The 25,028-nt window shown below is 41.9% G+C and overlaps 1 protein-coding gene and 1 long non-coding RNA gene across 4 annotated transcripts in view; one reads left to right on the top strand and one right to left on the bottom strand.

The window, feature by feature from the left end:
• The first annotated feature begins 21 nt into the window (after positions 1-21).
• On the top strand, positions 22-6,384 carry LOC139081507 (uncharacterized). The gene is made up of 2 exons (XR_011536653.1): positions 22-104; positions 4,354-6,384. It is a non-coding gene; the product is annotated as an uncharacterized lncRNA (long non-coding RNA).
• Positions 2,990-25,028, bottom strand: part of PRSS51 (serine protease 51) — a 30,499-nt gene continuing 8,460 nt past the window's right edge. For 2 of the 3 annotated variants that reach the window (XM_070607549.1, XM_070607552.1), the window contains exons 4-5: positions 24,557-24,699; positions 24,090-24,387 (exon numbers count right to left, since the gene is read on the bottom strand). In XM_070607549.1, the coding sequence (XP_070463650.1) occupies positions 24,091-24,387; positions 24,557-24,699 (440 nt within the window). In that variant the 3' untranslated portion in view covers position 24,090. Of the gene's footprint in view, positions 3,472-24,089; positions 24,388-24,556; positions 24,700-25,028 lie in introns of those variants that run through there. The other variant, XM_070607556.1, reaches the window with a different exon arrangement.

Consider the following 25,028-nt stretch of genomic DNA (forward strand, 5'->3'; position numbering starts at 1 on the left):
ATAGGGCACTGGGTGGAGCTGGGACAGTCAAGACAAGGCAACCACTTGGCAGCCCCGAACCAAGATGTGATGATTTCCATGAGCTGATCCTCTGGGTTGTGACGGTCAGTGTGGAACTGGGGGGCTATAGACAGGGGAGTGGGAGGACTCCATGCTAGTTGGGTTCCTGCAAGACAGGGCATCTCAGATTTACTAATATGTCAGGACAAAAGAGCTGAAGGCACTCCCCAGGAGAAAGGGTCTCAGGCTGCTGGTCCCAACAGGTCAGGCGATACAGTGGTGTGAGCACAGACTTGGACTCCTACAGAAAAGAGGTCACATCACCAGGGGGACCTTAAGGGAGCTACTTAACTTTCTCATATTACTCATCTGTAAAAATGGGGATAATAATAACACTTACAACATTATATTGTTGGGAGGCTTAATGAGCTAACGCATGATTTAAATTCTCTACTAATTGCATCTCTACTAATGTCTTCCAGTAAAGGAAGGCACATTGACTAGCAGTTTCTATGAATGAGACATCATAAAGTACAGATCCATGCGTAGATCAGCTGCAGGGGAGCTTCCATTGATGCAGCTCATTCATTTGTTCATCCACTAGGTTAGCTAGGACTTTATGAAGCATTTTCTATATGCCAGGCTTGGAGGATGATGCAAAGATGAGCTATAATTGTTCTCTGTCTCCTAGAAGCTCACACCCATCTGGGAGAGACACTTAAGACATCACCTTAAGACAATGGGATAAAGGTGTTGCTGGAAGCTGTGGAGGGGTACCCACCCCAGTCTAGGGGGAGTGCTGGTATGTGGTGGGTGGGGAAAGAGGCCATTAGGGAAGGTTCTCTAGAGGAAATAAGCTCTGTCTGGGCTGAATCAATCCACAAAGAGAAATGGCATTGGGAAGGGCAGAAAAGCACTTGTTATGGGTTGAATGGTGTCCTCCCAAAAGTCATCTGTTGGAGTCCTAACCCTTAATGCCTCAGAATGTGACTTTATTTGGAAATAGGATCATTGCAGATGTAATTAGTTAAGATGAAGTCATACTGGAGCAGGGTTGGCCCCTAGTCCTGTGTGACTGGTGTCCTTATAAGAAGGGAAAATTTGGATACACACACACTCCCACACAGAGAGAACAATGTGTGAAGATTGGAATTATGAGGCCACAAGCCAAGGAAGTCCCAGAAGCTAGGAGAGTGGCCTGGAATGGATCCCTCCCCAGCTCTTTCAGAGGGAGCACAGCCCTGCCACACCTCCATTTCGGACTTCTGGCTTCCTGAACTCCAGACAGTAAACTTCTGTTCTAAACCACCCCTCTTGTGGTGCTTTGTTACAACAGCCCCAGGAAACTGTACGGCATTCTAGGTGGGCGGAAATCTGGTGCAAAGGTACCGAGGTGCATGGGAACTGTAGAAACTTTTAAATTAAACCATATAGAATTGCTCAAAAATAGACTAATATTGGCAAATCTGATTGGTTCAGCATAAAATATTGAGTTGGAATAATGTACAAGATTAGGTAGTAGACAGGGGTCAATTTATTGAGTAAAACTCAAATCTGAATAAACGGTCTTCCTATGAAGCATCCACTAAATAATTCTCACAAGAAATTACCATAGATGTGACAGGTATGTGGAAAACAAGTATTATTACCGAAGATTGGCAAGGAGCTGTCAGCGCAAATGTGTTCCAAAATTCTATACATAATGGATTTCCACTTTAGGGGAAATAACTATGGGACTTTTTCTTTCCCTAGCTTTTTTGAAGCTTTAAAACTTATCTTAAAAACTCTTGAAAATATCCCATCAGAGTAAGTGAAGGGCAGAGGAAGTGTTAAGAAGTTAGCTTGTGTTATTGGATGTAGAGTTTTAACATACCAAGCATTTACTATACATCTCATAGCTCATTAGTTAAGCATTGGAAATTCATCATAAGCAAAAAATTGGAATTCATCAACCTAATTCATAGCTTTTCTTTGCCAGGAAGGGGCTTGAAATGGGAGTGAAAGCTTCCTTACCCCTGTTCTTTGGAAAATACAATGAATTTGAGCTCAGAAGAGCAAAATGTTGTATTGCAGCTATAAATGTTTGCAAAATTTGGGGCACTGGAGGGCACGTGTTCAGATAAAGTGGAACAGGGTATAGATAAAGAATTCCAACATCACCCACGATCCTGCCCGCTTAATCACATAGCTTCTACGGCCAGCCCCCGAATTCAGAACAGGGGAACACAGCATATGTATTACTTTCATTCAGACCCCAAAGAATCTCAAGATCTCACAGCACGTCAGTAGATGGATTCACATTTTTATCGGAACACCATTGCATGAAGACATACGTCCACTCTGAAACCAGTACACAGTGTTTGCAGTGGCTTTATTCATAATTGCTAAAAACTGGTAATAACCATTACCGGGTGAATGGATGAACAAGCGGAGGTACATTCAGACGAAGCAATGACACTCAGCAATAAAAAGGAACAAACTGCTGATACACACAGCAACGTGTATCTCAAGTGCTTTGTGCTAAGTTGAAGAAGCCAGACACAACCAGCTGTATTCTGTATGATGCTGTTTCTATGACATTCTGGAAGAGACCAAAGGAGAGGCACAGAGAATACATCCGAGTTGCCAGGGGCTAGGATTCGGGGAAGCGGATGGGCTCCAAGGGGCACGGGGGAGCTTTCTGGGGTGGTGGAAAGGTTCTTGGTCTCAACTGTGGTGGTGGTAACAGCCATGTGCATTTGTCAGAATTCATAGAACCGTAAACCTTAAAAAGGTGATTTTACTCAATATAAATTGTATCTCAAAAACCAGACTTTTAAAATGCCTTTGTGCTTTGTGCACTTCAAAGAGCCACTGACGTGAACCACAAAAGAATTGCCCAATTTTTTGAAGGGATTTTTGTTGTGACCTCAAGGGCCGACCACGTGGGGAGAAATTGTTTTAATCCCAGCTTAGTCTGCTCAGGCTGCCATGGCAAAATACCATAGAATGGAAGGCTTACGTAACAGAACTTTATTTTCTAACAGCTCTGGGGGCTGGAAGTCTGTGATCAAGGTGCCAGCCTGTTCATTTCCTGGGGAGGGCCCTCTTCCTGGCTTGCAGACAGCTGCCTCTCTCTGTGTCCTCGCATGGCCTCAGAGCTGTTCACGGACGGAGGGCGAACTCCAGGGTGTCTTCTCATAAGGACTCTAATCCTGTAGGATCAGGGCACCCTGATGACCTCATTTAACCTTAATTTCTTTCTCAGTGGCTCCATCAACATATACACCCCACTGGGGGCTAGGGCTCCAATATATGAATTTTGGGTCCATAACAAATACCCAGCAGACAGGACGCTCCGGTGCCCCCGAGGCCGCAGTACCCGTCGGGATTCTTGCTCAGGTACTGCTGGTGGTAATCCTCGGTGTAGTAGAAAGTTTGTCCCTCCCGGATGTCGGTCGTGATCAGGCCATAGCCGTGCTCTGAAAGAACCTGTGGAGACAAAGTTACCGTCAGGACCCGATGCTGGCAGAGATTGTCCGAAGGAGGAGGGACAGGCAGGTGGGGATGCGAGGGAAGCAGACATGGGTGGCTGGGGACGTGCAGTAGGTCCTTGTGGGCCTGGGCTCTGCCACTTCCCAGCTGGGTGATTCTGGGCAAGCTTGCACCTCCCTGTGATTTAGCTCAGGAGGCTGGGATTGAAATCAGGTTTTTGACCCTGCAATTTATGCTCTACCCCTGACACCACCTGGTGCGTGTTAGGAGCCCTGGTTTGGGCCCTGTGGGCTGTGAAACTGGCCCCAGTGCTCTCCCAGGGGAAACAGCAGGACATGTGGCTCCCTGGCTGCCCTGGGAAGAATGAGTATCCCTGAGAGCACTCTAGCAGGGCTGTGATGGGAGGGGACGAATGGGCAGGATGGGGCAGGCAGGGATGCAGCACCTCCCAGAGCTGTCCCCTCTGCTGCCAGCTCAGGAACAGGCCCCCTGCCCACTCACAGGCTGGACAGAGGAGCCCCCACTCACTCCTTGTGGTTCTAGGGAGCAGGGACCCTCTCAGGACCTCCTGGAGAGCAGGGGGCTATTTGGGGCCTGGGCTCTGCCACCCGAGGCCCAGGAGCCTGGGGAGTGAGGTCAGGGGAGGAGGTGGCCTGAGGGCCCGTGTCGGCTCATCGCCACCCTCTGTGACCTAGTTTAAGGCCTGGTGGCATCTGCTACCAGGGAAAGAAACAGACACGTAAACACCAGTTGGGGGAGGAGAGCAGAGCTATTTGGGGCGGGAGACAGATTAAGAAATAGACATTGCTCCCTGTGGATTTTAGCCCGTTCCCTTTCCCTTTTGGATTTCAGCTGTGCCCTAATTCTTTCTTGTTACAGGCTGCATGGAGCATTTGAGCACAGGGCTACAGAGACGTGACCCCAGTTTCACTGGTTCCATTTTGGACAGGGGTGCAAGTTGGGGTCTTGGACTTGTCCTTCCATAAGGGAACTGCCTGTTTGTCGACGGTCCATTGGTCTCTTTTAGAGATGAAGTTCTCACGTCTGCCCAGAAGGATGGATCCACTCTTAGTGTTCAGCATTATTTCACTGCTGACCCTCTGCCGAGCCCTATCACAGCTTTCTGAATTTCCATCCGGCCCTCCGAGGCAGAATTGGCTCTGAAACAACAGGCCTGGGGATTGAGGAAGGTGATCTGAGTGTCTCAGTTAGGGAGGATCGCAGAAGGAGACAGAATTCCACCCAGAAAGTTAGAATGAAGGTTCTTCATGAAGGGCCTAGGCGTTGTGGGCATCGTCAAGGGGCCCAACAAAGAGGAATGAGGCTTTCCAGAGACGAGCAGCAGCAGTCAGCCACAGGGCAAGGAGATAAATTCCATAGTTACTGAAGTCCAAGTGTGGGGGAGGGATACCGAGGAGGAACTGGGTCAGGGAGGGACCCTGCCACTGGGAGCACAACGGCCTCAACAGGAAGGCACAGAGAGCAAATACCCCAAATCCTCTTACTTCTTGCCTTGTACCTTCTGTCAATACCTCCCATTGCTGAGGGCAAGCCAAGCAACATTTAGGATCCCAGGTGACTAATCCTTAGGGGCCAGCCTACCAGGACCCAGGGAAGGACAGCCAATGGATCCGCAGAGGTGAAATGGGAACAAATGGAAAATACTCACGCAGAATCATCTAGTGCTCTCTCCTAGATAATAGAATTGAAAGCTATGAGCCATTCTTATTTTAGGGCTGATAAAGATGCCAAGCTACCCATTAAGCCTCATCATGGTGTTGTGTTGGTCCCAGCCTATTGAGAGTGATGCTGTAGGCTGAGAATGAGGCACTCGCCTGGGCCACATTGCTTGCAGTGAGCCCCCACAGACAGTTCCCCCAATGCCGTGGCTGGACCAGCCCTTGTGGTTCTTAAGATTGCAGGATGCACTTCAGTAAAAACCATCAGGGAACTCTGAGGAACAAGATTTATTCCTCATAGGCCTGGAGGGTACACAACATGCCCAAGGGCCACACAGTGAGATTGCAGGGGGGGAGAGAGAGAGAGAGAAAGCATGGACCTGGGGCTCTGCCTTTATTAACATTGAGGGTGGAGTGTCTAGGGTTTCATGAGTTCACTCTTTATTGGTCAATTTAAAGTATAAGAGCAGGAATTAGGGCTCAGGAATGGAGAAGCGGGGTCACTCAAGCAGTTGTCTAGGTTACCCAGGGCTTTCTGAAAGAGGGACCTTCATGGGTGGGGACAGCCTAATTCCTTCTCTGGCTGTTTTGCTAGTAGCTGTGTCATATAGCTGGCAGTGTGTTTCTTTAGGATGAGTGTCTTTTGAAGTGGATGCCCCAGCAGTCAAAAACTTAACATCAGGCACTTACACTACACTTGTATAATATGCTGGGCTCAGGACTCGGCAAGCATTATCTCATTTAACCCTCATCGCAACTATTCAAGGGATTTACTCCTCTTGTTTCATATTTATTAGATCAATATGCCAGATATTGTACGTTGACGTTCAGCACCATCTCTGCCTTTCCAAACTCTCCTAAGAATTGTAGATGCTGACAGCTGGCCACTTTTCTCAGAATCCCAGGCAGGCTTCAAACTTAGATTCTCAGGCAAGTTTTAGGAGGCAGAGGACATGGAGAAACGGTTATTTTCCCACAGCTGCAGTGTGCAGGCATGCAGGTTTTAGCAGACAACGCTTATGAGATTTTGCCGTTAACTTTGAATATCTTGCTGCAAATTGTCACTCCAAAGCTGAAGAGAATAAGATCATTAGCGAGGAGTTCCTGTGAGTTGGGAAGTTTACCACACTCCTGGAAGAAGGAGGCTGTTTTTCTTGACCTTTGCACTCAAACCCTTTTAATGGTTCTGTAAGCATCCATCTCTACATACTAAAACCCTTTCAGCTTGGAATACATCGCGTATGTTCTATTTTCCTGGTAGAATCCCGACCGATACCATATTTGGAACTGAAAGCAGTTCCAGGAGATACAACTGCAAAGGTGGAAATCTAAGATTTGTTGTCAGGCCTGGTTTGATTTGAAGGCAATGATGACCTGGTCGCTAGTGGAAAATGGGGTTCTGGGAGTCCATGGTATGCAACGACAAAACAGTTTCTCAAGTTCTTATCTGTCGTTCCTAGAATCAGTTACCTAATAAAAGAGATCAAGTGGCGTTTGCAATAGAATGCTCTAGTGGGAGAGCCAAGTACAAGGGCTATGGTTACTGAATGCAATGGAAAGTTTGCAGAAAACAAAAGAACGAGACAGACGATCTTGGGGCCTTACATCTTCAACTCAAAGACATAATCCAAGAGCCAGAGGAGCTTCTATAATTGCCCTAAAAGAATCTCTTACCAATTGTATTAAAAATCAGACCCGGAGTTGTCCTACAGGTAGAAGAATGACAACATAACTTAAATTCACAACCTCTTCAGCTGCTTACATGAAAGATGATTAATTGGGGAAAAAGGTGACCCCAATAATTAAAATGGGATACTTGGGTGGATTAAGATGAATCAGTGTACTTTAAAACCTCAAAGCCCGCTGAGCTTCCCTTCTTGCCAGAAGCAGCCCCTCCGCCCCTTCAAGCGAAGGCTAACCCTCTGGCTTGAAGACTTTGTAATGCCTTAGTTGAAATAAGTACTTTCCCAGGGGATGCTGATTCTCCCCTCGACCCGCTCCTACCACCTCTCATGGCAGTCAGAACCATAAGTAGAGTCATTCCAACAGACCTCATAGGGCGTCAGTTCAAATCCGACCCCAGGAGAAGACAGATACACAGTAAAAGGGCTGTAAAATTCTATTAATGTATATTTGTAGAAACTCGAGGATTAAGTATGAGGACAGATTCTAAGGGAGTTAGGCAAAGAATAAAGTAAAATGCGATTGGCCCAAATTTATCCATCTAGGTGCACTTAAGAGAAATTCTATATTCAGTAGGTTAGCTGAAGCAGCTGGAAGTGGCTCTGTTTGTTTGATCGAAAGACTAGAACCTTGGACAAAAAAGTGGCCTGTATTAAATGTAATTCCTTTGTAGAATATAAAAGAAGGAATCCAACGTCTTAGCTAGGAATGTCAGAATAGATTTGCTGTGACCTACTCACCCATCCTCTAACTCTGCCCCTTATATGAGTCCTGAGGACACCGTGTTAAATTAGGCCTTGAAAAATACATCTTCAAGGGGAGCGTCAGTATCCTAGAAAAATCCTGTTGTGGCTGTCATCTGCAGGCTGAGGATGATGTGACACATAACCCATCTGGTAGAAGGTTGATTACACTTGACTCCTTCCTTTATGGAGTAGGTGGCAATTTTTCTTCATAGTAATAGACAATTATTCTGTATATAGATGTGCCTGCCTTGCCCACAATGCTTCTGCCACCCCACCACACATAACTTACTAGATGCCTAGTTATTGATCATGATGATTTTCCATTTGGCACTACCTCTGACCAATTGGTTATAACGCAACAGAGATGAGGCAATGTGCTGATGCTCATGGGGTTCACTGATCTTATTATGCCTCTCACCACCCGGAAGCAGTTTGCCTGGACGAACAGTGTGATGGTCTACTGAAGGTTCTGTAACTGAGCCTCTTGACATCTAATAACCCGTGAGGTTGAAGTGCTCTTTTACAAAGTGTGGTATATATTGAGAACTACTGTTCAGTATATGGTGCTGATTCTCCTATGGCCAGAAAACATGGGTTTGTAAATCAAGGGATAGAAATGGGGCTGGTTCTATTTACTATTCACTGAATGATCCATTCAAAAAATATTTTGCTTCTTATCACCACAACTGTGAGCTCTGAAGGTTTAAAAATCTTAGTTCCCGAGGAAGAAATGCTTCTCCCAGGGGACACAATGGCTCTGTTGACCTGAGAGTTGAGACAGCTGCTTGGCCATTTGGGTCTCATCATGCCATTGAACCAGGGGGCAAAGAAGGAGGTAACTGTGCTCACTGAGATGATTGACCCTGATTATCAAGAGAATAGAATGTTGCTGCACACAATGGGGACAAGGAGGAATATGGCTGGAATCCATGAAATCCTCTGGGGATGCTCTTTGTATTTCATTATCAAAAGGGAGAGATTAATGGAAAATCATGGCAACCCAATACAGACAAAACCACCAAGAGCTCAGAAATGGAATTTGGGGTCACCCCATCAAGTAAAGAACCACAATCAACTGAGCTTCATTCAAGTTGGAAGAAGGAATTTTCCAATACCAACCGTGGCCTCAGGATCAGTTGCAGACTTGAGAACTATTGTAGCTGCCTAGAGTTGCATGTTTGCTTGGTTATGCATTTGTATATGCCAATTTCTCTTTATTTCTTCCTTTTCCGTACGTTGGTGGTGGTTACATTTATTATTTAGTCTTTAGGATACAACACTGTGATGGTCATGGAGGTGTATCGCTCAGACCTGCCTTGAGAGAAACTGTTGCGAGGAGCATAGTTGATGATGTTCTTCAGCTATTGCTCCTTTGGATCCACCATGGCAGTCAGGCCGCAAGCGCCCTTCTCTTGGGTTGCCCCCAGCCAATGACTGAGAGTGGCAGGAGATATGAGAGCCAGTCCGTTACTGCCCAACATGGCAATCTTTGTTCAGGAACTCCTATCAACCTGATCGAGACTTTCTCAGACCTGCACTGGGGTCTGAAGATGCCCTGCCTACTACCATCCCCCCACTCTTTATCCTCCCCAGACATTTTCCCCAGTAAATCTCTTTCACATATATTTCTGTCTTGGCATCTGCTTGTTGGAGAGCACAAAGATATGAAAGTGGGATTGTGATGGAACTGAAGAGCAACAATTATTATCCAGAGATGGATACTGTGATTTATAAGACTTTTGGCTAGCCATTTGGGGAAGACGATCACAGTGTTTCTGTTTGTATGAAGAATAGTTGTATTGTGTTAAGCAGGAGCATGCTGTTGTTGCTATTCTTGATTTTCAGAAATTTTAATGTGGTAGAAGTTTGTGTATGTATGCTGAGCAGCCAAAGTGGTGGGTTTGCTAGATAGTAACTAGTCTCATAGTGCTCAAAATCCAGTTCCCTAAATCCTAAATCCCCATTTTTCTGTGTCCTAAGACCAGGAAGTCCATGAATCACAAATCCCAGCTCCCTTGCACTGACATTCTGGATGTGATTTTGGGTCCAATGAGATGCATTTGCTAATATTTGATATGTAGAAGGGAGGCAGTGGCAGCTGAAGCTGGACTCCAGTATCGGGCTGTGAGACAGTTGGGCAGCGGAGGGAGGAAGCCACGTTTTATGCTCCTCCCCAACCACTGGCTGCAGCACCAACCTCCTGGCCTAAAAACTGGTGGAGGCCTCTGACTTCTCCTTGTCAAATCACTGACAAGCTTGAGGAGAAGCCCTCTAATTAAGCCCGCTGTTGTGATAAAAGTTTCTATCTGCTAACTATCCAGAATTGCTTTATTCTCTTATCCTTATTTGCTCTTGAACCATCTCTCAAGTACTGGTTTTACCTTTCAGTATGCATTTTGCTTTGCAAAATCAGAAGAGGTTACACTGACTTTCAATTTTCTTCCTCTTTTTCATTTCTTTTTATAAATTATGGTAAGATATTTAAGAAATAAAACACTACGAACACGGTTGAAGGTCTCTGTGGGTCTCTCCACCTCCTCCAGTCATAATAAATAGCCTGAGCTTTGTGTTTATCTTTCCCTTGCATTTATAATTTTTCTGTATCTAAATATATACTAAGCAATAGTAGTGTCTTGCATATTTTAAAAACTTATAGAGAGGGTAGACTGAACACAATTTTCTGCAACTTGCTTTTGCCTGACATTGTGAGATTAATTTCTGCTGATCAGTTTAACTCCAGTTCATGTATGTTTTCACCTCTGAGTGATATTCTGTTGTATGGCTATACTAAAACTTAAATATTCCTGTCTTTGATAATGAGTATTTATGTTTTTTTCTATTTTTTATTACAAACTATGATGCTATGAGTATTCCTGTATATACCTCCTTCTAAATTTTAAATGAAATGTTTTTAAACATTAAAAACAATTGGTGAAGATATATTAATGATAAACTACTTTTAAAATCTGTTTTACATGAACGATAGTTTTTGGTGTCAACACTTTAAATAAGGCAGTTATTTTCTCTCAGCACATTGTTGGTATTATTCCAATATCCTTTGGCTTCCATTGTTGCTTTGGAGAAGTCCGTCAACTTGATGTTCCTTTGTAAGTACATTTTCTCTTGCATGTGTTGATTTTGAGATTTTCTCTGTCTCTACTGTTTTGCCATTTCACTAAAATGCATTTAGAGATATATTTCTATAAATTATGCTTGGTATTTGTGGTTTCCTGAATTGGAGGACTCATGTCTTTCACCAGTTATGGAAAATTCTTGGTCATTGACTCATTGAACATTTCCTTTCCTCCACTATTTTTATTCTCTCCTTCTGAAACTCCGGTAGCCATGTGTTAGACCTTTTCAATCTATCCTCCTGGTTTCACAACTTCTCTCTCATATTTCCCATGTTGTCTCTTAGCATTAGGTAATTTGTTCAGATCCAGCTACTGGTTTACTAGTTATATTTCTTATTTCCATAAATTGTATTTGATTCTTCCTGGCCATTTTTGACAGTATTTTGTTTTCAGTTCCCTCTTTATTGTAATAGAATTGTTTACATTCACTATCTAATAACTTAATAAATATCTGAAGTCTTTAGGTGTATAATCTTCTGTTCTTGCTGCACTTTCTCATGATGGTTTGTTTCCTACATGAGTTTAGCAATTTTACATTTCGAACCCACATTTGGCTGAACTTAAGATCTGTGGGAATCTATAGGGACTATAATTAGAATTTCTAGTTTTAGAGAAAAAACAATGGAATACCTAGTTAAATTTGAATTTCAGATGAACAACTAATACGAGTATTTCTCAAATAGGTCACGCTACATATTTATACTAAAACTTTTTTCGTTGTTTGTCTGAAATTCAGATTTAACCCTGTGACACGTGTTTTATCTGGCAGCCCTACATGTGCTGGAGATACATGTCTCTAGAGAAGATCTGTTCTTGTTTCTGAGAGATTCCCTGGGATCTGCCCAGGTAGGGCAACTTTAATTTTTTCAGTTTGGTGTTTTCTGGGCTATGTACAAGGTTAACTTTGAACTCTAGACACTTATGAGGGTAGAGCTGTGTTTACCATTTCTCCAAGGAGAGTTCTTCCCCCATATGTTGCTGAGGCTAAAACAAAAAACAGTCTCCTTTTATCAGACTGGTTTTATTTCTTAGCCCACAATTTCTCTGAGGCTATAACCCTTTAAGTGTTCATTCTTTGTGAATGGTCTTCAGTTCCTACAATCTACAAGAGCTCAAGCCCTTGTTCCCCACATGATCAGTAAAGCCCAGGAGTCTAGATTCACACTTCTTATTGCCTTTTTATTCTGGATAAGAACTCTGGACTGCTACTTCTGTTTTTGACTCCCTAAACTTTTCCTTACTTTCTTGTGGGCTCAGTGATTCATTTTAAAGAATGTTTGTTGAATTTTAGCCTTCATTTATAGATGTATACTAAAAAGAGGGTTTTTCAAAAATAATCTCATAGCCCATATTACCTCAGAAGTATTCCTTTTTTATTTCCTTTAACATACATGAGAAAGATGTCAGAAAATAAGTTGATCTGAGAGTCAGGAAATATGAATTTTAGTCTTGGATCTGTCAATAACCTTTAGCAAAACCTTGCTTTGTTTAGGGCTCAGTTTCCTTATATGTAAAATGAAGGTTGGGATTGATTTCCTTCAGTGTTTTTCAAATGGAGATTCACATTTCATATCCTATTATTGAGTTATGATATCAATTTACTGGGTTCTAACTAGCAGGTAGGAAAGCTGTGTATTGTTCTATGAAACCTTAGCTCCGTGTGTGTTTGTGTGTGTGTGTGTACCAGGCCATGATGTAGGATCTACTTCTTCCTATGGTTTACATAGGATACCATTGTGGCCATTGATCCCCCTCATAGATCAGTGCCTTCTCTGCAGTGAATGTTCTCTAGTGGGCATTGATGCGAAGCACAGAGCTCTCTCCTCTGGTCCATCCACATGCCTCTTCCCTAGACCTTATTACTTTTGAACTTTCCGTCTTACTCTTTCCAAGCCCTTGGCCAACCAGCCAAGCTATTCATGACTGCCCAAGAGGCCTTACATTATACCACCTATTTTTCCATTCAAAGGAGATGACGGCGTGCACTGTTCAGAGCTCTGCCCACAGGGGTATTTCTCCTGACCACATCATTCAAGGCCAACCCTGAGCAGGTCTATATGGTGACAGAAGTCCATTTTCATGGGCTTCTGAAGAATCAGGACTGAGAATTTTTCCTCTGTCATCAGTTGACATAGCACCTCTCATTAAGTCAATGCATAAGCTGAGAGAGAAGATTTGTTGCAACAGTAGGTAACATGGGGGCCAGGGCAACCTGTTCATACAACTTATTCACACTTGTTGAACCCAACCCTAAATTTCCATCAGAAGATGGAGTGTTGATGGCCTGCCAGACCACGTGAATTTGTGGGTTATGACAGGCAGCTCCAGTCACATAGTTACTTGGTGTCTCACAGCTAGGTCCTTGCTCTCTATTAGGACTCTGCAGCACAGTAGGAATTGTATTGAAAATAGTAGTTCTCTGCTGCAGAAGGCAGATTGCTTCAGATCTATAACAGTCTACAATTTTTCTGTTCTGGTTTGCCAGAGACCCTATGCAATGTCCATATTTATCATCATAACATGGAAACACACAGACATTAGGATTAATAGGGATGGGGGAAATTTATAGTGGAGAAGTATTAGAACACAGAAATCCCCTGAACTCACATTAGATAAGCTGGGTGTAGATGGTCTGCGAATATCATGGCTAGTGTTCCAGGAGAGAGGAGCCCCATGACTTAACACTGGATTCTTCATGGGTTGGAAAGTGACCTTGTTTGAAAGAAGGAGCTTCAGAGTGCTGGAGCCCAGCGAAGAATGTTAGCCTCTTCTTCATTGAGCTGACTCAGACCTACTGAATCAGCTCTCTGTTAAGCTATCAAAAAGGGGGAGAAAATGAACCTTCATGGCCATCCAAAGTTTTTGTCCTCACACAGGTGCCTTTAGTGTCATTGGATCTACTGGTCATACAGCCCAAGTGGCAGGGCAATTTGTACTACATCCTGAACTCAATGCAAAGCCCTTTCTTGCTTTGAGCCCTACACTCAACTGGAAAACTTCTGAGGCATTGATAAATGGGTTGGAGCATTATTTCCAAGTATAGCATCTACTATCTAGAAAATCCAAGGAGGATCCACCAATTGCTGTGCCTCCTTCTTGGTGGTCGGAGATGTACAGTGCAATAATTTGTACTTTCCCTTAGAGAGGATGTCCAGATCGTTGGACGCCTAAAAGCTTTGCCAATGTGTCAGGTCCTGAATCTCTGTAGGCTTATCTTTCATCCTCTGGAGAGATATTTCTTATCAGGGCATTCAAAGTACTTGCCACTACCTATTCTCCAGGTCTGGTAAGCACAATGACATTAATATAGTGTACTGATGTGATACTCTATATTGTGACAGAGCATGTCAGTTAACATAGTCCTGGGGGCAAGACAGTGGATGTCAGCTGCTATACTTTCCAAGTCAATGCAAACTAATTTTGATCTTCTTTCTTAGAGGAAATGGAAAAGAACGCATTTTTCAGATCAATATCTGCATACCATGTGCCAGAGTATGTATTGTAATAATGATGCCACAGAAGGCATAATTGGGGATACCAATTGATAAAATGCATGGCAGTCCATCGTCATCTGCCGTGATTCATTTGGAGTTTTGCAGGAGTCATAGCAGTGAATTGAATGGGGACATGATGGAGATCACCAACCTAACATCCTTCAAGTCTTTGAGGGTGGCATTAATATTGGCAATCCTACCGTGGATGAAGTCTTGCTTCAGGTTAACTACCATGGTGGACATTGTGATGTGGTGCTCAGATTCCACCTACAGGAATCTCTCCAACTTATTTCCTCAGCTGTCAGCTCTCTTTTGGAATTGCCTTGGCTAAAGAGAGCTCCTCACCCTGGGTCACGTCTCTCTTCCAAAGGAAGCCCACATTGAATGACTAATTAATGCAGGGAATATCAAATTCTAGCGCCCTCGCCCTAATTCAAGACAACTGTGGAGGGTTATCCCAGCTTTAGAGCACCCTGTGGGGTTGCTGAGGGCTTCACTGAGATTGCATCACAGCCCAACTTTTCCTTTGTCCAGTCCTGCTTCCTCCCCACAGCAGATATTTATCTTGAAGTCACTCCCTAATAAACCTTCTGCAGTGTCTCAGAGTCTGCTTCCTAGGGAACCCAAGCTACCACAACCATCTTGGTCAGTAGGGGCATTTTCAGGGCCTTTCTACTCTACAGGTTGTTAGGCCAGTGAATGAATGGGAGGGTTCTACTGGCTGCTGAGTTTAACCACACTTGCACATGCCCAGGAACCAGGAAAATGACCACAGGGTGGGTGCATGAATCTATTGTTACCCACTTTGAGTCAGACTTGGGCTGGGACTATAACAGGGGGCCATAATGGCATTTTGGATCCCTAGTGTCAGTATCAGTATCATCTCAGATGAATCAACAGCCTTCAAAAGGTCTGAATATTCTCCTTTCCCCAGGGTACGGCTACCTTGGAAAATGAAAAGGGTGTTGGTCCAGGAAGGAGTGAAGGACAGGGCCAATAATTCCATCTGCCATGGGAAACATGAGAGGAAATAAAAGGACTGTGGGTAGAAGGAAATTATTTTAGAGTGGTCAGGGAAGGCCTCTCTGAGGAAGTGATGTTTGAAATGAGACTTGGCTAATGAGTAGGAGTTAGCCTAAGGAAGATTGGTAGAAAGAGTGCTCCAGGCAAAAGACAAGCATGTGCAAATGCCCTGAGGTAGAAAATAACTTGCCCATTGAAAGCATGGAAAGATCAGTGTGGTGGAGCCTCTTGAGTGAAGTGGAGAGAGACAGTGGTGGGAGAGATGGGATTTGCAGGCTACATCAGGGATATCCAGAGTTACTGTCAAGATTAGTTTTGATTAAAAAACCTCCGAATAACTTGTATACTATAGGAAATATCTGGGCAAATGTTTATTACCTAATTTAAATGAAGCTCCATTACTTCAACTTAAGGGCTCCCCTATTTAATGACGTAATAAAGTATGAACAAACCTCGTAGAGGAGGAATGTCTTCACTCCTTGGTTACAGTTTCTAAGAAACTCTAATGTTACCCTTTGGGGTCCCCTCTTAAATATCACCCCCTGGCTAATGCCCATTTACACATCCCACGCATCCTGCATGCTCCAGACTTCTCAAGAAGATTTCTCTCTTTCCTGGCCTTCCATACATGTTGTTTGTGCCCCTCATTGCACAGAATACTTTATACCATGAGGTGCATTATTTTTATATATGTAGCACAACCATTCTTACACAGGACTTAGAGCTCTCTACTTATGGCTTATTACAAAGGAGGATGCAAGGTAACCCAGGAGTAACCGTTGAAGACAGTTTGAAGTTTGACCAGGAGGCAATTCTCTGGAAAGCACCCCCATCCCCCTATCAAGTGCCATAGAGAAGGAAACACTGAACCATAGAAGAAGCTAAAAAGAAAGTAGTTTTCCTTTCACATTTTGCTTCAATTAACGCAATAAAGTGGTTGTTCTCAAAGTTCAGCTACTGTGAGTGCTGCCAGCGGATGGCTCTCAGCTCTCGGACGTCTTCAAAATGGCCTTGGCTGGAAAGAGTCGCTCTGCCCAAGGTCACACCCCATTCTCAGGCTGCCTGAAACCAATGACTGGTCAAGATAAGAGTTTAAACCAATGACTATGTTGCTCCAACTTGGGGCTACTCTGAAAGGCTGTCTCACTATCAGAGCTGCCTGTGGAGTCAGTCGAGGTCCTAACTGAGACTTCATCACAGCCCAACATCGCCCTCTGTGGAATCCTCCTTCCTTCCTCACTACAGTAGGTGGGGATCCCATGACCTACTGCAGGCTAATCTCTCTCTCAAAGTCTGCTTTCCAGGGAACCCAACTGACGACAGCGAGTAAGCATCAGAATGACGTAAAGGAGAATTCAGCTTCTGGCCAAGATGGAGTAATAGAGACCAAATTTATCCTCTGCCTAAAACAACAACAATGACAAAAGCAGGGGAAAAAACTGAAACAATGATTTTGAAGTCACTACATAAAAAGAAATGAAGGACAGTGATCTCTGAGAGATGGGCAACAAATGATGTGAGTCTGTCAGTTGCCCCAGCCTACTATCTTGAAAGAGTTTCCAGGCCCCAGGCAGGGGCAGTAACCCTGGCAGAGCCCCCAGGACTCTCTGAGTTGAGAGTCCAGGAAGACCAAGCAGCTGGAATTCACAGGACAGTGTACCAGAGAGAGGAGATCTGCGTGGAGAGTAACCCTGGAGATGTAAAGAAGGGTCCCTCTTGAGTATTCGGCAGAGTATGAATCAGAAGGGTGATCATCTTCATCATTCTAGGATGAAGAAAGAATGATCTGAAAGAATTATAGGTGCCTGTTCACACAAGCCAGAGTGGGAAGCTTCATAATTCATGGAGTGTTGGGTAGAGTATTCAGGATGGTCTTGCCTCAGTAGTAGATAATAATTAGATCTAAAGTAAACACTGTTCTGGTCCTACCTGATAAATCTTAAAAGCAGGACCTGAAAAAGACCAAACTGCTTCCATTCATGTAACTGAATGTGAGAACAAGAGTCAAGAATATTTATAGGAGTAAGAAATAACCAGCACCCAACAAAGTAAAATTCACCTTTGATTGGATGTATAGCATTCAATTAAAGATTACCAGGCACGCAAAGAAGAAGGAAGACACAACTCCTTCAGGAGGTGGAGAAAAAATTAGGATAAAGAAATTAAGTCAATCAACACTGACTGAGAACTGACATAGATAAATAGACCTTATATATAAATATATATATAAATACAAATATATATAAATATATATAAGGTTTTTAAATTTCTGTCTCTTTAAAAGATAATTGTTTAAACAAAATTAGAAACAATTAATTTTTTTGTTTACAACATAAATAAGCAAATTATATGACAATAATAGAATAAAGGCGAAGAGGGGGGAAAGGAAGTATACTATTACAAAGTTCTTATACTAAACATGAATTGCTATTCTGTCATAAGTTAAAGATGCCTACTGTAAACCACAGTAGCAAAATTTTTCTTAAAGGAACAGGTAGGAAGTGCTTTAGACTTGGGGGGCCATAGAGTCTTTGTCACCACTACCTCACCGCTGCTGTTGTAGCTTGAAAGCAGCCACAGGCCATATGTAAATGAATGAGTGTGATTGTTTTCCAATAAAATTTGACCCACAGGCCATAGTTTGCCAATCCCTGCTATAAACCTTAAATCATTCAGTAAAATAAAACTTAAAAAAAAGAGGAATAGCTAGTAAGCAAAGAAAGATGATACAATGGAATCATAAAAAATACTCAAAACTATTCAATTAACCAAAAAAGGTCATTGAAAAATGACAAAAAGGAAAAACAGATTGTGCAGATAGAAAAGAAACAGCAAGATGCTAGACTTAAACCCAATCATTTCAATAATTGTAATACAAATGCTTTAAATATACCAATTAAAATGCAGATATTACCAAATTGGATAAAACAGCAATATCCAACTATATGCTACCTACAACTAAGTCACTTCAAATATGAAGACACAAATTAATTAAAAATAAAAGGATGGGGAAAGATATACCATGCTAAAACTAGTCAAAATAAAGCTGGAGTGGCCCTATTAAAATGAGAGAAAGTAGATTTCAGAGCAAAGACTACTATGAAGAAGAAAGAAGGTATTTCATAATGATAAAGTAGTCAGTTTATCAAGAGGGAATAACACGCCCAAATCTTTGTGAACTTAACTACTTCACGAGACATGAAACAAAAACTGATGGAATCGCAAGATGTAATAGACGATATCAGTCACAGTTATCAATACTCTTGTCTCAATAATTGATAAACTAAGTAGACAGAAAATCAATTAGGATATAGAAGACTTTTAACAATACCGTCAACCAACTTGATCTGATTTATATTTATCAAACACTCCATCCAATGACAACAAAATATATTTTCTATTCCCCAAGTGCCCCAGAGCATTTATCAAGATAGACTATATTCTGGGTCAAAAAAGAAGTCTCAATACATTTTAAATTATGCAAGTTATACAAAGTATGTGCTATGACCACAGTGGAATTAAATTAGAAATCAAGAGCATAATCATATCTGGAAAACCCCCCAGCCTTTATAAACCAAATAACACACTTTCACATAATCCATGGGTCAAAGAAGAAACCAAAAGGGAAAATAGAACATATTTTGAACTGAATGAAAATGAAAACACAACATATCAGAATTTGGGAAATGATGCTAAAGCATTATTTTGGGGAAATTTTATAGTACCTAAATCTCTATATTTGAGAATGGCAAAGGTCTTAAACCAGTGAACTCAGCTTCCAACTCATGAAATAAGAAAAAGAGCAAGTAGAAAATAGGAAATAATAAATACAAGATAAAAAATCAATGAAATAGACAAGAGAAAGATAATAGAGAAAACCAGTAAACCAAAAGCTGGTTCTCTGAGAAGATCAATAAAATCATTGCTATACCTGTAGACAGACTTATCAGGAAAAAAAGAGAGATGGCACAAATTACCAATATCAGGAATGAGAAAGGTAACTCACTACAGATTACACAAGCGTTAAAAGGACAATAAAGATTATACAAATATTTAAAGGATAATATTATGAGAACACTTTATGCCAAAAATTTGACAACTTAGATGAAAATAGACAAATTCGTTGAAAGACATAAATTACCAAACTACCAAAGCTCACTCAAGAATGAAGAGATAATCTGAATAGCTCTATAGCTATTAAAGAAATTGAATATGTGGTTAAAAATTTTACAACAAAAAAATTCCAAGTTCAGGGGCCCCACTGGTGAATCCAATCAAACATTTAAGAAAGAAATAATTCCAGTTCTATATAAACTCTACTAGAAAATTGAAAAGGAGAGACTATTTCCCAACTCATTCTATACGGTCAGCACTACCCAGGTATCAAAATTAGACAAAGACATTACAAGAAAAGTTCAGATCAATATCCCTCACAAACATAGATGCAAAAATTTTAAACAAAATTTTAGTAAATTGAATCCAACAATATATAAAAAAGGAAATACGACATGATCAAGTAGGATTTATCCTAGGAATGCAAAACTCATTTAATATTCAAAGTCAGTCTTTGAAACTACAAAACTATGATGAAAATAATCAAGGAAATCTAAGGAAATGAAGAGATATCCCATGGTCATGGATAGGAAGACTCAATGGTGTCAAGATGTCCGTTTTTCCCAACTTTGTCTATAGCGTCAAGACAATTCAAATCAAAATCCCAGCAAGTTATTCCGTGAATATTGAAAAACTGATTCTAAAGTTTATATGGAAAAGTAAAATATGCTGAACAGCCAACGAAATATTGAAGGAGATGGACAAAGTTGGAAGATGGAGACTATCTGACTTCAAGACTTACTACAAAGCTACTGTAATTGGGACAGTGTGGTACTGGCAAAAGAATAGACAAATACACCAACAGAACAGAAATAGATCCCATGAGTATAGTTAGCTAATGTTTTACAGAGGAGGAAAGGCAATTCAATGGAGAAGAAATAGTCTTTTCAACAAATGGTACTAGAACAACTGGACACTCAAATGCAAAAAAAAAAAAAAAAAAAAAAATGGATCCAGACATAGACCTTATACTTTTCACAAAAATTAACTCAAAATGGGTCACAAAACTAAACGTAAAATACAAAACTATAATATTCCTAGCAGACAACTTAGGAGAAATCATACATGACCTTAAACTTGGTGATAGGATTTTAGACAAAACACTAAAAACACAATCCATGAAAGAAAAAATTGACTAAGTTGGACTTCATAAAAATTAAAAACCACTCTGCAAAAGACACTGTTAAGAGAATAAAAAGGTAAGTCACAGACTGGGGAAAAAAATCTTTACAAAACACATCTTCGATAATGCAAAGTTATCCAAAATATACAAAGAACTCTTAAAACTCAACAATAAGAAAACAAATAATGCAGCTGAAAAATGGCAAATTGTCTAGACAGACACCTCACCAAAGAAGCTACACAGATGGCAAATAAGCATATGAAAATATCCTCCCTATCACATATCATTAGGGAATTGCAAATTAAAACAATAATGAGATACTGCTACACTCCTGTTAGAATGGCTAAAATCCAGAACACTGGCAACGTCAAACGCTGTCAAGGATGTGGAGCCACAGGAACTCTCATTTATTGCTGGTGGGGATGCAAAATGGTACAGCCACTTTGGAAGACAGTTTGCCAGCTTCTTACAAACTAAACATACTCTTACCATAGGATCCAGCAATCATGCTTTGTAGTATTTATCCAAATGAGTTGAAAACTTGTGACCACACAAAAACCTGCGCATGAATATTTATAGCAGCTTTACCCATAATTGCTAAAACATGGAAACAACCAAGATGACCGTCAGTAGGTGAAGGGATAAATAAACTGTGGCACATCCAGATAATGGAATATTTTTCAGCAATAAAAAGAAATGAGCTATGAAGCCAAGAAAAGACATGGAGGAAACTTAAATGCACATTGCTAAGTGAAAAAAGCTAATCTGAAAAGGCTATATACTGCCTCTGGAAAAGGCAAAACTATGGAGACAATAAAAAGATCAGTGGTTGCCAGCTGTTTTCGGGAGAGAGTAAAGATGACTAGGAGGAGCACAGGTAATTTTTAAAGCAGTGCATCTATTCTGTATGATATTGTAATGGTGGACACATGTCATTATACGTCTGTTAAAACCTCTAGAACGTGCAACACAAAGAATGAACCCTAATGTAAACTATAGACTTTAGTTAATAATAATATATCAATATTGATTCATCAATTGTAATAAATGTACCACACTAATGCAAGATGTTAAAAATATGGGGAATTGGGAAGGAGTGGAGCACATGGGAACTCTCTGTACTTTCTGCTCAATTTTTCAGTAAACCTATAACTGCTCAAAAAAAGTCTATCAATGAAGAAGTAAAAAACTAAACTTAAAAAAAAGCAATCTTTGTGACTTTGGGTTAGGCAAAGATTTCTTTGTTATAACACCAAAAGTATGAACCATAAAAGAAAACATTGATAAATTGGACTTCATCATAATCAAAAACTTTTGTGCTATAAAAGTCATGAGGAAACCTTTGGGTTAATAGGTACATTCACTCTCTTGATCATTTCATGGGTGTACACATGTGTTGAAACCTGTCTAATTCTATATTTAAATGTGTACAATTTATTGTACACATAAAGCTGTTTAAATTAAAATTTTTAAATGAATGACTGAAAGAGCTCCTTAATGCAGATGCCCGGGCTCACTTGTAGAACTCCTAATTCTGTAAGACTGAGAAAGAGGAATCTGCCTTTTAAACAGCATCCAGGTGATTCTAATGCACATTTGAAACACTGGCCTAAGATATGAGCAGCAGGATTTACAGTAACCCTGGTGTGAAGCTAACCTGAGGACTGGCCGGGAAAGCAGAATAGCCTGAGAGGTCTGGAAAGAGAACAGAGAAGCCTCTCTCAGTGGCAAGAGAGAAAATAACCCAGAAGTCTCTCCATCTGTAGGGTAAAGGGCATCAAGAAGAGTGGTGTTTTAGTGGCATAGAGGAATTTCATCTTCCTTTTACCATTTGACGTTTGGTGTGTGTTACATTTTATTAAACTCCAAAGAGGGCAGAGCTATACTTCATGTTATTTCCAGCAGTTAGAGAGATGATACTATGTCAGTATGATTTATCTGTTTTATGATTTATCAGTTTTATCTGTCAACTTGGCTAGGTTACAGTACCCAGTTTTCTGGTCAAACACCAGTCTACATGTTGCTGTGAAGATACTTTTTTAGATGCAGTCAACATTGACATCAGTAGACTTTGAGGGAAGCAGATTACCCTCCATAATGTGGGTGGGCCTCATTAAATCAGTTGAAGGCTTAAGAGAAAAGACTTAGGTCCCCTGAAGAAAGAATGCTTCCTCCAGACTGCCCTCAGACTCTACACTGGAAAATCAATTCTTTCCTGGGTCTCCAGTCTGCTGGCCTGCTCTGCAGATTTCAGACTTTCTAGTCCCAACAATTGAATGAGCCAATTTCTTAAAATAAAACTAATTCTCTCCCTCACTCCCCTCTCTCTCTAAACGTGTGCATACACATGCACACACACACACACACACACACTCTAATGGCTCTGTTTCTCTGGAGAACCCTAATATAGTCAGTAAAATGATAACATCCCATGAAACTAAGAGACCTTGTAAAAAGATGTACAAATTTGGATGTGATATACACATTTGAAGTTATGAATCACTCATATCATCCACATCCTTGTATCTTTACAGTACCTGGTACACATGTTCACAAGGTAACTGAATGAATGTTTTTCTCCTCATACACTTCTGTGGGGCTGCATGTGGTTGATTATCTCCTTTGCATCTTCTAATTTTGATCATACCTGTGCCAGGCAGACTTAACCAAGAAAGGACCCAGAAAACACTCTACCACTGGCCCCTAACTGCACTTTACAGCACTGATCTTTAAAGATTGTCTCACAATTTTCTAAAAACAAATTCTTATCTTTGGTATTTCGGTCTGGCCATAAAAGCTCTTCTGTTTCTTCTCATGAAAGGACCTGCTTGCTTTCTTCTCCTTGAATTTTTATGAGTAATGACTTTGGCCACTTGACAGTAGCCCTCATTCTGTTATCCACATGTATGGAGAGGGCAGGTGTTGCTGCTTCCTCCGAGCCACCTTAGTATCCTAGCTTTTTATTTGTACATATGCATTGGGATGGAAAGAAAGGTGTGTTCTCTAAGTCCCAAGTCATAATCTCCCCACCTTCAACTCCAAACTGGACAAGAAACTCCTGATCCTAACTCAACCGTAGACCTTCTTTCATGAATGGCCCAGGAGACTAAAGCATTTGTACTTAGATGGGGAGGTCTCTGTGTTGGGGTCTCTGTTAAGCACAGAGCTGATGAAATTAAAGCTGGTCGTTAGCTGGGTAGCATTGTGTTCCATGAGAGGAATAAAGGAAGTCATTCAGCAATACAGAATGTCAGAGTGATGAAAGACCTTAAGGTTCATCTGACTGAGTCTCCTGGTTCATAGATAAAGAAACTGAGGTCCAGAAACATGGAGTGATTTCTCAAGGTTGGGTTTCCAATGCTGTCCTGAAGCCTTCCTTGACTTCGTTATCGGAGGTCATTGTTTCTTCCTCTGGGATTCCCCATGCACTGCGTGTACCTCCTTTTAGCACTGTGTTTGACCTTCCTTCATTAGACTGTGAGATTTTGGAGAATTGGGTTCATGTCTACATTCTGGGGCCTGATATAGAGGCTAACCCATAGTAGATGCTCCATAGATGTTGTGTAAGGACAGGAGAGAAGAAAGGAGAAGGAGGAGAAGAAGAAACGGTGGGTCCAAAGCTTAGTGATTTGATTTATCACCAGTAAACACGGTGGTAAGCAGCATCTGAGACCCCAAGCCTAGCAATAAGGGGTACTGCAGAACATGAGGCAGGGAACTTCTTCGGGCTCCCGAAATGGTATAGGCTTTCCCCTCCTTTTGTGTCTCTTCCTGGATCCATGGAACAAATTGAGCCACAGACACAAACATCCCAGGCCTCCCCTTGAAGCCGGATCTTATGCCCCAACTGAAGACACCCACTTGGAAGAGCCTCTGGGTTCCATGCATAGTACAGATCAGAGGTGCCCCACTGTCTCCCTGAGGAGAGAAGGAAGAGTTTGCAAGCAATCAACAGCACCTCTAGCAAGACAGCAGGGTGAGAGGGTCCTAGTGGTGTGGGCTAGGGACTTCCCTTCTGGGCGCTCTCCTGAGAGCCTAGAAAGTGGTGGGGCATGTGGAGGACAGGGCTGAGGCAGGGGCTGAGTACCTGGGAAGTGCCTTGGGTGCCTGGTTCCTTCCAGGCACAAAGCATGTTGCTGGAGAGCTGGTCTACCCTCTTGCTGCATTCTCTCCGGTTAATCTGCACCAATCTCAGCTTCTGCAGGTACGTGTTTAAGTTGTCATATTCATCTGGCAAATGAGGAAGCTAGTGTGAGAATGAGCACTGCATCAACCACTGAGAGCGACAAGCCCACAAATGATCAGGGTGGAAGCCCTGGAAGGATGCAAACACTCAGCAAATCACAAACTCACAGGATAGGAAGTTCTTAGAGGGGACCTAATGCAATGCCCCGCTCAGTCTCCTCTCCAGTATCTCCAGCAAGGGGTTCCTTCATCTCTGCTTGTGTGTTCCCTTTGGGGAGCTCACTCCCTCTGAAAGCAGCCTGTGAAACCCTTAGCCCCAGCCCCTGCAGTGAACCTGGAATGAGCTTTCTCCAGGGCCCCACCATCTCTCCACA

Source organism: Equus przewalskii, chromosome 2 (genome assembly GCF_037783145.1).
Source record: "Equus przewalskii isolate Varuska chromosome 2, EquPr2, whole genome shotgun sequence".
NCBI lineage: Eukaryota > Metazoa > Chordata > Mammalia > Perissodactyla > Equidae > Equus > Equus przewalskii.